This window comes from Convolutriloba macropyga, chromosome 14, assembly GCF_964194025.1.
Source record: "Convolutriloba macropyga chromosome 14, txConMacr16.3, whole genome shotgun sequence".
NCBI lineage: Eukaryota > Metazoa > Xenacoelomorpha > Acoela > Convolutidae > Convolutriloba > Convolutriloba macropyga.
In genome coordinates, this window is record NC_134481.1 from 6,728,533 (window position 1) to 6,742,735 (window position 14,203).

The following is a 14,203-nucleotide window of genomic DNA, read 5'->3' on the forward strand; positions in this document are numbered from 1 at the left end:
TCACAAACTAAAAGTAAATACAAACTACGCAGCGGACAAAAGCTCAAAACAGCACAAATAAGAGAAACGAGTGATGAAGTCACCAAAAATAGACAAGACACAGCACACGATAGCAAAACCGCATTTGCCAATTTTTAAACTTACTATACAAAAGCCTACCCTTGTTAAACAAACAATTCACACTGAATAGGGATAATTCTAACCCAGAGCAAACTAGTAATTTAGCCATAAATTCAGCTACACAAAAAATCACTTTCAGAGAGGTGCAAAGAAAAGACGTGCAAAGATCTTAGCAAACAGATGCATGCTCATGGCAGCGCCTCAGCGTCAACAACGGCCCTATCCTCCTAGGCAACAAGCTGCCCATCCCTAACGCTATGAAGGAATCGGTGATGGATGTTCTTCACTCAACTCGTCCAGGAGCATGGGCGATGAAGGCCAAAGGCTTTGATGGCCATTCAATAGTTGCGACCTGCTTAACAAATCAAGAACATGTCAACCCTGTACTGCACCCTCTCCATACCAATTATGTGCGTGAAATAACATCAACCTAATCTACGCAGCTGCTAACGATCATCGACCAATCGGCCAAGTCGAACGACTGATACGAAGTCAAAGACGGCTGGAATGTATCAAACTGGAACAAAAACAGACCATTTAACGTTAAAAACGCCCTACAACATATCGTACGAGCTACGCACATGTAGAAAAAAAATTAAAACTCACCATTCGTAGCGTATTATGGTAGAAAAGCGAATACCGCACTAACAAACGCAACTACTAAACCTAACTTAAGTGGGTCCAATACATTGAAGTAATATTTAGATAACATCGTAGGCAAGGAGAAACTCATTAGCGAAGACAAATGGTAGATGAGGACCTCGGCAGCAATTCCGAAGCGCAGAACTCCACAGGAAGTAAGCTCGAAGAGACGCGGAACAACGCAGGCAACATCCCTATGACGTTTAAGCTACCATCTGCAAGCTTCGAGGAGACCCTAGCCAGAAACAGTCCGAGACTACAACTGGCACGGAAGGCATTGGTGGCATCCAGAATCAACAAACATCTGTAAGGCCTCTACGAAGCCATACCTGATGGAGCCTCCCTCGTCAAGACAACAAATACAACTTTAACCATAAAGTTTCCCGGACAGCAAGACACCGTTCTCAACAAGTCGGACGTGGCTTGATTTGGGACGTCCGAAAAGAAATATCCCATTAATCTATTTCACAGCTAGGCAGACCGTCAGGAACCACCAAGAAAAAATAGTCTAACGTATGGAATCGCACACTCAAGAGCAGAGGGATTAAATCATAGGGGAGAGATCTAGAGGAAACGCGAGACTCGATCCACAACGCCTGCCCAAACCCAAAGTCTAACCTCTCCAAAGTCAACAGGATAAAAATTCCGCTAAAGAAAAAGTAGCAACCCACGCCGAAAAAGGGAACACAAAGACAATGAAGGATTCAACCACTTCATCAAGAGAGTTTGACGCAAAATTGTCCTATCGAGAACTAGATGACGTCGGTATCATGAAGTTGACACAGTAAATCTACCAACACGTTGATGCTCTCGAACCAAACGGAACACACACGTTATGGCGACACAACTGATCTCGACTACTTCAAAAAATCCTCGGACGAGGAACATCCCCCAAAAAAGGAAGCACGTTAATGGCATCGCATCCTTCTCTCCACTAAGGGACAACCGGTCTCAACAGCACGCAGCACAATTTCCCTTCAATCACCGCCTCAGGACGAAAGCTCAATAGTAGCAACCAGTACCACAGGACGATCAATCCGACAGGATAACAGGAACCGTTGATGCAATGTTCTCGGCAGAGGGCAAAGAGAGATACCTCCAACCACATGAGTACTAAACTTACCAACTTATAAACTACACAAAAACTTAAGCTCCAGTCCAAAACCATTGAAGCTCGGACATAGCCTAACTTTTCTGTGCATTTAATATATTAGCCTCTTTACAGCATTATAGAATCTCCTGTGCTAGCTTACCTTTATCTTCCAGCGCTTAACCTGTTATACATATCGTTTATCAAATGCTATATGTACCAAGTTTTTTCTCACTAAGGACGGAAATGTTGTACTAGCGTATCCCACTATTACCATCAGTGCGCTTGCTATGTGCTCAAGCGACCAATAAGATTATTACTCTGTTGCGACCGATTTGAATTTGCAATTAATGAGATTAATGTGCTAAAAGAGCAATAAGTACAACAAATACTAAAAACTCAGCAAATTTATTGAAACCGAAAAGCGTAGAAGTCAAAGAAAAAATAACTAAAAACCGAAACAGTCCATTCAATTGCAACCGATTAGACTTGTCATTAAAGAGACTAAGGGATCAGGCAACCTTAGCAATAATAACTCTTGAACCTGAAAAATTCGATGACATTTCTTGACGAATGAAAGTCAAAGTCATAGAAAAAAACTTGAGCTCAAACATTTAAATCAATTAAATAATTCATATTAACAACAAATAACATCTGCTACTAATGAGATTAAATGATCAGACAACAAAAAGTACGACAAATATTCTCAAAACAAAAAAATTCAAATTTTCTGAGACTAAATTGTGTCAGAGTAATGAAATCCACCAGCCGTAAACTCAAACACTTAATTAAGACATTTATGCCTCATTAGCAACGAATGATAGTGTCATTAAAACTGCTAGTTGATAAGACAACAGAAAATAGTACAAAGGCAGAAACAAAATTCGGGTCGTTCCCATTATAGCCCCCCCCCCCCCATTATGGTATATTTACCATGATTGGGGGGGGGGGGCTTATAGGTTATCTGACCACTAAGCTGGGGGGGGGGGGGGGGGGCTATAATGGGAAAGACCCCAAAATTCTCAAAGATATTTGTCAATGTAAAAATGCATTAATTGCCTGTCGATGAGTTCAGTCAATTGCAATTAGGCGCCGTTAGAATACATATGTAACATTTTAATAGCACTCGACAAAAAAACTCGAATTGCCGCACGTGAAAAATTCTCTTCCAAAAAAAACTTTTCAAGGATAAAATTCTCACTTCACTTTAGGTAGTTGGAACCATATCACGCGTCAAACCTCCTCGCTTTTTTGCTCCCTTCACAACTGCGTGATTAAAATCAACTCCAATTTGACTTCACTGACGTGAAAAAGCCGAAGTATGAACAGATTTGTTTGTCAAACGAAAAAAGACAGCGCACCAATACAATCCAAAAACTTCGTATTGTAATTAGTTTAAACAACTTGAATTAAGGGTAAGAAAGCAGAAAACTCATTGCACAAAACAAAAATTCATAGCAGCTATATGCTTTCTCTCATGCCAGCGGGGCTAGAGATTGCCAGAAAAAAAAGCGGCAATAGCTTTGTAGATCTGCACTCTTAAAAAGATTGTAAGAGTAACAGACAAAAGAAATTTCATTTAAATGGTGAAATTTAAGATTTTTCTTAAGAATCCCTATAACTTACTAGCTGCTCTCGAATAACCTTCAATTAAGGTGACAAGCAGTCAATTGAACCTATCTCTTTCAAATAAGGTAAAGGAAAGTCAATTTCAGAGTTTTTGAAAGTGAGGAAAGTCTCCACAAACATATTCACGCGAATGAACAAATTTAGTTCCACTAAGGGTCAAAAATGACGCCACGAACGTTAATTAGTCGAAATTGCACGCAACAATGAAAACATAACGACTAACGTCGGGCGAATTGATCTCAAACGACCGGTTGGCTTCGTCAGTAGCTAGGCACGGTTTAGTGAGGCCAGCTTTAGCGTAAATGAAGGGGCGTAAATGAGCGCAGCGGGGGAGCTGCACCGGGTGACTGATGCGGTGGCAACAGTGGGGGAAAGGGAGTCAATCTCTAAGAACCGCACTTCGCACCATAAATATATGTCTCCAAAACACATTCAAGGATAAAATCGCATACATAAAGACTAGTGCGCTGAAAGGCTCTAAGAGCACTTAATGCCCGCTGTGCGCTACCTGTTTATCTCGTTTTTGAGGAAAAAGCCAAATGCGTCAGAGGAAAAATTGGTCATGCGAAAACTCGCATTAAAAAAAGACCAACAGGACTATTATAATTGATACAAACTTCGTTTCAGAGCAATTAAACAGCAGACTTGAAATTCTTGTGACATATGGTCTAACCAACATCTTGACGAAAAAAATCAAGAGGCCAATAGTAGCTCCAGCTATCGCTTTGCGGCTATCAATTACAAACCCATAATTCTAGATGCTTTATTGAGCACACATATTCTTCCTTTGATGAAATAAGAGAAAAATTGCACAGAAATTGAAAACAGCCACATTTTTAAAATTTGTTATACCTAAAAAAACTGCTATATACCGGCAATGCGATAATAGACTGGGCCAACAATCAATAAAAAGTTCTAAAATTACGCAAACTTGAAAAACCTCCATGAAAGCTTAAATTTCAGTAGCTTAACGCTATAAAAACCAAAAGAAAACAAAACTCTTTAAAAACAGTGGTTAGAACAATAAAACTCTTTTTCCCCTTCAATTCGTTCAGGAGTCAATTCACTACAGATTTAAGTCGGTTAAAAAACCAAAGCCAAATTGCTGCATGTGAACAAAAACCAATAGCAAGAAAACGATTTTTTTATCACCGCATTCTCACTTTACTAAAAAACTGTGAAAACTTTGGCTGCACTTCCTGTTTCGAGGTGATCGAAATCATCACTTCAATTTGAATTTAAAAAATAAAAACTTGTGAACAGATCTCAAAAAAAAACAGCGCCTATATGCAATTTAAAATTTTTTTAAAAATAACATGACCACTAGAGTAGCCGACTGCAAAGATGACGTCCAGCTATTAAAGAATTATAGACAGTAGAACAGCTGTGCAAGAGACTTGTGTATTCATTATAAAATAATGGGCATCAAACAAAAACGACTAACGTAGGGGCGAATTGCTCTCAAACAACTGCCGAGCGGTTGGCTTCGTCAGTAGCTAGCTCCTATTTAGGGAGGCTAGGTTCAGCTTAATTGATGAGGCGTGGGTGAGTGCGGTGGGGGTACATGGTGGGGGAGGGGAGTGGTGGGCAAGGGGGCGATGAATGAAGTGGGGAGGTGCTCAAACTTTAAAAACCTCCCTTCACGCCATGAAATGGTCTTCTCAACAGTTTCAGTGAATCGAATACTTACAGAGTTTAGAATGCAGAGAGGCTCGAAGAAAAAATATTGCCCTCCGGGCGCTACCGGTTTTTCCCGTTTTTGAGGACGAAAAGTCGAAAAGGTCATACGAATAATCGCATTAAAAAGACCACAGGATTGATACAATTGCAACAAATTTCGTTTAAGAGCGATTATTAAAGGAATGTCGATTGCCACCCTGATCACCATACATTAATTAACATAGCCGGCAGATTGCCGGAATAGCTGCGAAAGAATAGAGCTGCGTGCCATATAATAGAGATAGAAACAGATACAGATCGAAATTGAAAAAAAAATCGACGCCGCTCAAAAAACTAGGTAAAAAACATTCAGCGATAAATTAATAAAGCTTGTTAAAATTCATTCCGCAGAAGCCTCTTATTATGACCTTTACTGCACAAATGAGTTCCTTTGACCTTAAACAAATTTAAAATAAACTTAAGTTTTAAAGTGATTTAAAGTTTTACAGTCATTTTATTGAGTGAGGTAAGTCACGTATGATCAAAATCTAATCACACAAATAACCTAAAAACTTTTGCTAAAGCGAGTGAGAAATGACGTCACGCGCGCAATTTCCGTTAGTGAGAGGAAGAAGTCATTCAGAAAATTTGACTTTTTCAGCCTTGATGTGTGAACAATTGTAAAACGAAAGAGCGTCAGACGACGAAACAAAAAACATAGCAGGACAAGTCCTGACGTACAATTCAAAGAATATTCATTGACTGAACAAAAAACTAGACCTAGAACGGCCTAGGGTGAATTGGGAAAACCATTTCTAAAAAAACAGAGGCAAAAAATCGAAAATCAAAGTGAAATTGCCGCATGTGAACAAAAAACCACTAGCGAGAAAGCGAATTTTTGTTCAAACACTGTTTTCTCACTCTACTTTAAAATTAGAGCGAAACAATTTCACGCCGCAAAACCACTCGCTCTTTCGCTCCATTTCCTGTTTCGGCATGACCAAAATCACCACTCCAATTTGACTTCAAAAATCATGAAAATGTGTAAACAGATCTTAAAAAAAAACATAGCAGGACAAGTCCTGACACACAATTCAAAGAATTTTCATTGACTAAACAGAAAACTAGACCAAGAACGGACTATGAATGGATTCGGAAAACCATTTCGAAACAAAATCCGATCCAAAAAATCGAAAACACTGTAAAAATCAAAGTGAAATTGCCGCATGTGAACAGAAAACCACTAGCGAGAAAGCGAATTTTTGTTCAAACACCGTTCTCTCACTCTACTTTAAATTTAGAGCGAAAAAATTTCACGCCGCAAAACCACTCGCTTTTTCGCTCCACTTCCTGTTTCGGCGTGACCAAAATCACTACTCCAATTTGACTCCAAAAATCATGAAAATGTGTGAACCGATCTTAAAAAAAAGACAGCGCCCCAATAAAATTCAAATTCTTTGAATTGTAAAAACCAAGAGCACCGCAATATAGCTTCGCTCAGCTTACAGCTTCGCAGCTATAAAAAAGGAAACCTGATTTTAAAAACATAGCAGTCAGACTTTCGAATATAGCTGCTGGATTTGCGTGCCGTAGAATATAAATAGGAACAAATACAGAAATGAGTTGATGAAGTTATCAACACCTATAATAAAACTTTTGAGGATACTTACATTTCACTTGTATTCTCACAGCACCAATAAATTAGGAGGATCTGCAATAGTACTTTTGTTAATTGATGAATTCTGATGATGCTGTTCGCTTTTTTCTACTTTTTTTGCTCTGGATTGGTCTGCAGGAACGCGTCCAATCTCTTGTGTGTGTCCAGTGCCTTGGCAGTGCCCCCGTTTAATGGCAGGTCGCTTTTTCGTCCTCCAGTCAGAGAGCCACCTAATGAAGACGCTGCCTAAACAAGTTTATCATGATCTGCTTCCAACCACAAAACAGGTTGCTCCCAAATCCATAGCGGATAGTTATTTCATTAAAGCGTCTACCACTACCAATTTTTTAATTAATAAATCATTAGTAAATCATTTTTTACAAAATGTTAATTTACTCAATTTTGATATGTTTCCATTTTAACGATCTCAATGCAAAGTGACCCACATTGCAAGCCATCTGGACGAAACTGCGGTACCCCCCGCCCCCAGTCTATTCCAGTTTGTGGGGTCATTGAAAATATAGAAACTACTTCCCACTGCTTCTGTTAAAAGTATTTACCGCATTTTAGTTATAATGTCACATATTTTGGAAGCGCATTTCACGCTCATACGAACAGGAAGCGGTAGCCAAATTTATTTGGAGGGTGCGGTAGAGGTGTAAGCTCTAAAACCCACCATTCACAACATGAATTTGTCTCTCCACAGTTTCTAGTATACTCCGAGACTAGGAACCTGTAAAACAAGTGTTCATTTCCTATAAAAAATTAAAGCGCAAATGGTAAAGAGGCAATGCACAGTTAAGATTTATCAGCATGTAAAAACTAAAAGCACACTTAATTAGTTTTTTTTAACATAACCGACTAAACGTCGGAAGAATTGCTCTCGAACGACTAGTGAGAGCTCTAATCAATATCAGCCTGCTTCAGTCGGTGGGGGGAGGAGGGAGGGAGGGGGAGCCTAAATGGGACTATGAAGTTCAATAGTGGGCTTCAAATAACCACATTAGAGGTTAACATATACCACTTAAGATTTAAAGTAAAAAATGACACCAGTTCCAGCGCACTTTTCGTTTGACTTTCAGAATGAAATTGCCGCCAATTGAGTTCAGCTGCTTGAAATTGTGATTGAGAGAATTTTAGATTAAGCGAAACGCAAAAAGTCAAGGGCGTAAAAGTCACTCGAAAGGTCACACGTTTACAATAATTGCTATGAACTTCGTTCAAGAGCAATTAAAAATTTTGACCTTACATTAGTAAGATCAAGGTGAAAATTTTGTACATTTTTTCTATCTACGGCATGAAGATTGACATGTAATTAAAATCTAAAAACGACTGTTTTCAAGATATCTTGTATATCAATCACTTTTGGGTCCCTCAAAAACTTTCCAAAAATATACTTTTAACCCATCATTCAATGGAGCTCTTGATGTTTTTTGAAAGTCTAACATTAGAAGGCAGACTATTATAAATAGGAATGGCTTGTGCAACAGAAGAATCAGCAAAACTTGTTCTTACTTTGATATCAAACGTCTGTTTTTTGACAAGTGTTGGTATGTTACTCTCATATTAAAAAGATTTTATTTTATCCGCTGCCAGATCGTTGCTGAATAAATGACAAAAAAAACTGGTTAAATTCTATTGCGAATTTTAAGATATGTGACTGATCATACGTTCTTCTATTCAAAACAATTTTAGTACTAATTGTTTTTCCAGAACTCTTGACAACGTTGTTTTGCAACCCTAACGAAATTGAAGCTGAGTATTGCATGAGACTTCACATCTTCTACTTTTAGTTTGCAATCATTAAATACGCCAAGATATATCACACTAGTTGAAAAACGGTATCTGAAAACCTCTTCTTGGTGCTGAAAAATATATACTCCGTTTTTCTTTCGTTCACTATTAATTTGGACATTGTAACGAAATCCACAAATTTTTAGATGGCAAAATTCAAGCATTATTTTTTACGACAGTTCATCATTATTTGATGTAAAAGATAAGTCCCGTATGCATATTGGACAACCCAACAATCTTCTGTTACCATCTTTGCTAAATCCGTCACTTAAAATATTAAATATAGAGGACCTGAAATTCTACCGATTGAATACACCCATTCTCCTCTGCAAGTTATTCAACCAGATTCTACTAAATTTAGAAGAAAATTTTCCACTAGCACTACTTGTGAATCTTAATGACCATTCATGTTTTTTAAGGACCGAGAGGTTTACTAGCATAAACAGAGAGGCGCTTGGAGATCGGATGGATATGACTGAGTCGGACGTCACTGAGGAGGGGTTATACTTTCAGATTGAGAACCACTCTTCACACCTTGAAAATGTCTCCGCTAAACAGTTTCGGTGAACACATACTTAGAGACTAGTAAGGCTCTAAGAGAGGTACTAGGCCTCCTAATGCCCATCGAGCGCTACCTGTTTATCCCGTTTTTGAGGACAAAGTCATATGGGTGAGACAAAAAATCACACAAAAAGACAAGACTAACAAAAATGCTACACACTTCAAAAAGGGAGGACACTTTCAAATTTCGAAGGAAAAATCGAAATAAAAATACCTCGGGGGTAGGGTGACAGATCGCGTTGATTTTTAAGAAAACACACGAAGATATTTTTTATTAAACTTAGTTATTTCAAAGGGAGTTTCGAGTGTTACGAGTAATTCTAATCAACTTCGAGCCTAAAATCTAACGATTTTAACCATTTGACGAAAAAGTTCAAGAAAGTTGATTATTTCTTTTCCTCAAAATTTTGTTGAAAAATTCACTTCAGTCTCTCCGTTTTCTGCTGATCAAAACTACTGTAACAACTAGTGTCTCTTCGTATGAACCAAAGTATGGAACAATTTTTTTTGAAAATAGAAGAATTCAGGCAAATTAAATCTCTCAAATTAGCCAGAAAATAACTTTGAAAATGTAAACTAAAAGCAGAACAATAAATTCTTTTATAAATTCTAGAGTCCAAACAAACAATTCTTCTGATATTACCAGAACTTACCAATTCCATCTTTTCAAAACCGAGGAGACAAAAAATCGCTCTCTTGTAATGAATATCAAATCAACAAAATTCATTATTGATATGTGACGATGGGATTTCTTTTTTCGATCTTTTTATTTGAATTCTTTATGCTGCTAGAGCAGATCGTTTGAACTAACCTCCTCTAGTGTAATGACCTACAGAAGAATTTGAGAGTTAAAAAGCTTATGGATCGCCAGGTTGAAAAAACCTAATACAAATGTTCATAATTTTATCTTGAAACTTTATTTTTGTTTCTCTGTATTTCAAAATTTCTCATCGAATTGATCTTCTCCAGACTGTGGGAAATTCAGTAAATTAAAGAACTTAATAATTTATTGGTTTCGAAAATCTCTATAAAAAACGAAGAGTTTCTCCGCTAGATGAAGAAACAAAAACATAGCTGGCAGATTGCCAGAAAATAGCCGCAATAGATTCGTAGATCGGCAGTCTAAAAAAACAGTAAAAAAGACAGACCAAAAAAATTCGTCTTTACATTGAAGGCTGATCTGTTATATTTTGATTAAAAATCTGTATAAGTTACTGCTGCCTCTATTAGCTGATCTGAAATAACCTTCATTTAGAGTGACACACACCCATTTGACCTTATCTTTTTGTATTAAAGTAAATGAAAGTCAATTTCAGAGTCATGAAGTCATTTTTGAGAGTGAGGTAAGTCAAGTGTGACCAAAAATTTAATCACGCGCATGAACAAAAAAACTCGCTCCACTAAGAGCGAAAAATGACGTCACACATGCAGTTCAGTTGAAATTGCATGAACGAATGAACAAAAAGTGGCTGTGACATCATATGATCGTAACAAAAATCATGACGACGAAATAAAAAAAAACCAAGAGAAGGCCAATAATAGCCCCAGCTATCGCTGTGCGGCTATTAAACAAACAATGAACGGTGGCAAACTCTTGCGTACAGATCAGTTGCGAAAATTTAATAATTACGTAATTTTTGTTAAACTACGGCATTAAAAATTCTCAAAACGACTGTTAAAATCTTACTGGTAACACATCTGCTCTAAATTTTCTAAAAATCAATTGTCCCATTATGCTCATGAAATATTAAATTACAAAGTTTTTGAAAAGTTTCAAAAACTTTTGCCTCAAAGTTGTGCCAACAATAAAAAGATAACCAGCAGATTGCCGGAAAATAGCCGCCGTTGATTCCCATAACTCTATTGGGATTGAAAGCAAAAGAAAATATCAACAAAAATTGATTTTTGTATAAAAACATTTTTAAGTGCGATTTATTTTGATGTCATTTTGTAATTGAACATACTCCTGTCTCTCAGTGAGATGCTACAGGGTCTATTATCAATACCAAACATACCCGGCAGATTGCCGGAAATTAGCCGCCGTTGATTCCAATAAGCATGATTGGGATTGAAAGAATAGAAGATATTGAAAAAAAAAAGATTTTTGTACAAAAACATTTTTTTTAAGTCCGATTTATGTTGATGGCATTTCGTAGTTGAACATAACGTACTTCTGTTTCTAAGAGAGAGGCTACAGGGGCTACTATCAATACCAATAAGCATTAGAGATGGTAACTAAGACTTATATGAACGACGTTCAAATAGCGGGCATCTAAAATTGGGCTTTATGGGTTTATCCCGTTTCTACTTGAATTCAATTTTTTATATTGACTCTGTTCAATTTGAATTGCTTTGCTGAGCAACTGATGTTCAAAATCACTTTTAGCAGAATGAGAGAAGAGAGAAACTAGCCTAAAGTCAATAAGATATCACGCAAAATGTTGAAAAAGCGGCAAAATGAGGTAAAGCGAAACATTTTTTTTATTCGACGAAGTAAAAAAATAGGAGCGCTATAATAGCCGGCTGAGAAGATGAGGGCGGCTATTAAAAAGCATTATAGATAGTAACTAAAACTTATGAGCACAAAGTTCAAGTACCGGGCATCTAAAAATGGGCTTTATGGGTTTATCCCGTTTCTATTTCTGACTTTGATTTTTTTAATACTGACTCTCTTCATTTTGAATTGCTTTGCTGAACAGCTGCCGTTTAAAAGGAATTTGAGCAGAATGACAGAAGAGTGAAACTAGCCTAGAGAAGTCAAAAAGATTTCACGCAAAATGTCGAAAAAGCGGCAAAATGGGAAAAGCGAAAAAAAAGTTCGACGAAGTAAAACACATAGCAGGACAAGTCCTGACGTACAATTCAAAGAATTTTCATTGACTAAACAGAAAAACTATACCTAAAATGGACTATGAGTGAATTGAAAAAACCATTTTAAAAAAAAATCAGATAAAAAAAAGAAAAAAAAAACAAAAAATCAATGTTAAAAATGTGAACAAAAACACCACTAGCGAGAAATGAAAATTTAATTCAAACAAAAAACTAGGCTTAGAATGAGCTGTGAGTGGATTGGGAAAACCATTTAGAAAAAAATCCGATCCAAAAAAATCGAAAAAACAGTAAAAATCAGAGTGAAATTGCCGCATGTGAACAAAAAACCACTATCGAGAAACCGAATTTTTGTTCAAATACCATTTTCGCACTCTACTTTAAATTTAGAGCGAAAAAATTTCACGCCACAAGACCACTCGCTTTTTCGCTCCACTTCCTGTTTTGGCGTGATCAAAATCACTACTCCAATTTGACTTCAAAAATCATGAAAATGTGTGAACAGATCTTAAAAACATAGCCGGAAGAATTCCGGAAGCGACTCGAATCACCAAAACTTCAGAAAAATCTGAAGCCATTACCTTTTGTATTAAACCATTAACTCATTACCTCCCCGGGTCTGATCTAAAAATCGGTTAAATTTAAACCACTGTCACCAAGAGAAAGAAAATGCAGCAAAATTTTATTATTGAAAACGCTTGGTAACGTTAAAAAGTCTGAAATTTTTAGGATAGTCAAAAAACTGATAGCCTGAAAAAGCTGACTGGGCCATCAATTGCCCTCAGATAAATATTGATTCTAATCTCAAAAAGATCGCGAAAGCAAACGGCAGATAAAAACTTTTCAAAAAAGACAGGAAAGTCAAAAATATTCAAAAAAGAGTGCTCAAACAAAATCAGAGAACCACTACAAATAGATTTCTAATCACGGCAATTAAGACAGAAATAATACATGATTCTTCCTTGTTGTATATATGCTAGACAACATGATTTCATACTAATTCAAAAATTAAATTATTCATAGAAAAACAAAAGCAACAGAATAATATTCAGAGGCAAAAAATCGTCTAAAAACAATACCAAGCCCGGAAGAAAACTGCAATGAACTGCAAAGTAGAAATGTTGGAAAAGACTTTCTAGCAAACTCCCAGTACTGCTTTATTTTGAATTAAATCAATTGCAAACCGAAGAAACCAAGATCTAAGAAAAAGCTGAATTCATTCAACTTTTTAACAACTGAAAAAATCAATATAACGAATATAAAAGTAGGTGCCAAGACAAAACTAGAACGATACAAACGAGAATGTGAAGAATATGGACACAATGTTAGGAACACCGTAACAAAAAAACTAATTCTTGATTTTTGAAAGTTCAAATCAAATTTAAAAAAAACAAGAAGAACGAGTACATTTCATTGATCAGCATTCGAGACATAGAAAAGACAACGAGTCATTCGAGACAAAAATCCAACTTGCTCAAGAGAATAAAACAAGAAAAAGCAGAAATCAGACATGCAAAACATTGAAACATTTTGCAAAAAAGTGGTCAAAAAATATTTAAGACTGCATTTATGAAAAAAATATATCTGTTTTTCAAAAACTTAACACCAAAAAAAGATTGCATTTTTATTGAAACGAAATTAAAGTCCCTCATGTTCCCCAAAATACTATTTCTAGTAATTAAAAGCAAAATACAAACAAAAAACTGAAAAGAATTGGCAAAAAACTACGAAAAACGGATTAGCAAATGTACAATTTTATGAAACAAATTACATCGAGGTAGAAAGAGGCATTGAGTATATGAATTATCAAAGGGAAGTTGCCATATCAACTGATTTTTGACAAAAAACAGCTAAAAGATCCAAAAATGAAGAAAATAATATAAAAAAAGCCAAAAATTAACTAAAAAATCAAGAAATATGTGCCAATTTCGCATTTGAAACGCAATTTCAGGCTATGCAAAATACTGTGCTATCAATTTCCGGGGTTTAAATTTCAAGATAGCCTCGATTAAAAATTATTTATACAAAAAACCAAATTACAAGCAAAAAAAACTAGGCCAATTAGACAAAAAAACGGCTAAAAACGGTTATCTATATGTGCCATTCAGTCAAAAACTACTTTTCAATGTCAAAAAGTCATTCACTAAACCCAGCGCATGATCAAAAATCTTCTCTCGCTCAGAAAAAATTAGTTCACACTGCAATTTTACTCGCTTTCGCTT

General features: G+C 36.4%; 1 protein-coding gene across 2 annotated transcripts in view; it reads right to left on the reverse strand.

The window, feature by feature from the left end:
• Nucleotides 1–14,203, reverse strand: part of LOC142353248 (serine/threonine-protein phosphatase 2A 56 kDa regulatory subunit gamma isoform-like) — a 36,470-nt gene that overhangs the window by 6,186 nt on the left and 16,081 nt on the right. Inside the window, exon 12 of one of the 2 annotated variants that reach the window (XM_075405481.1) lies at nt 6,811–7,043. In XM_075405481.1, the coding sequence (XP_075261596.1) occupies nt 6,906–7,043 (138 nt within the window). In that variant the 3' untranslated portion in view covers nt 6,811–6,905. Of the gene's footprint in view, nt 1–6,810; nt 7,044–14,203 lie in introns of those variants that run through there. The other variant, XM_075405482.1, reaches the window with a different exon arrangement.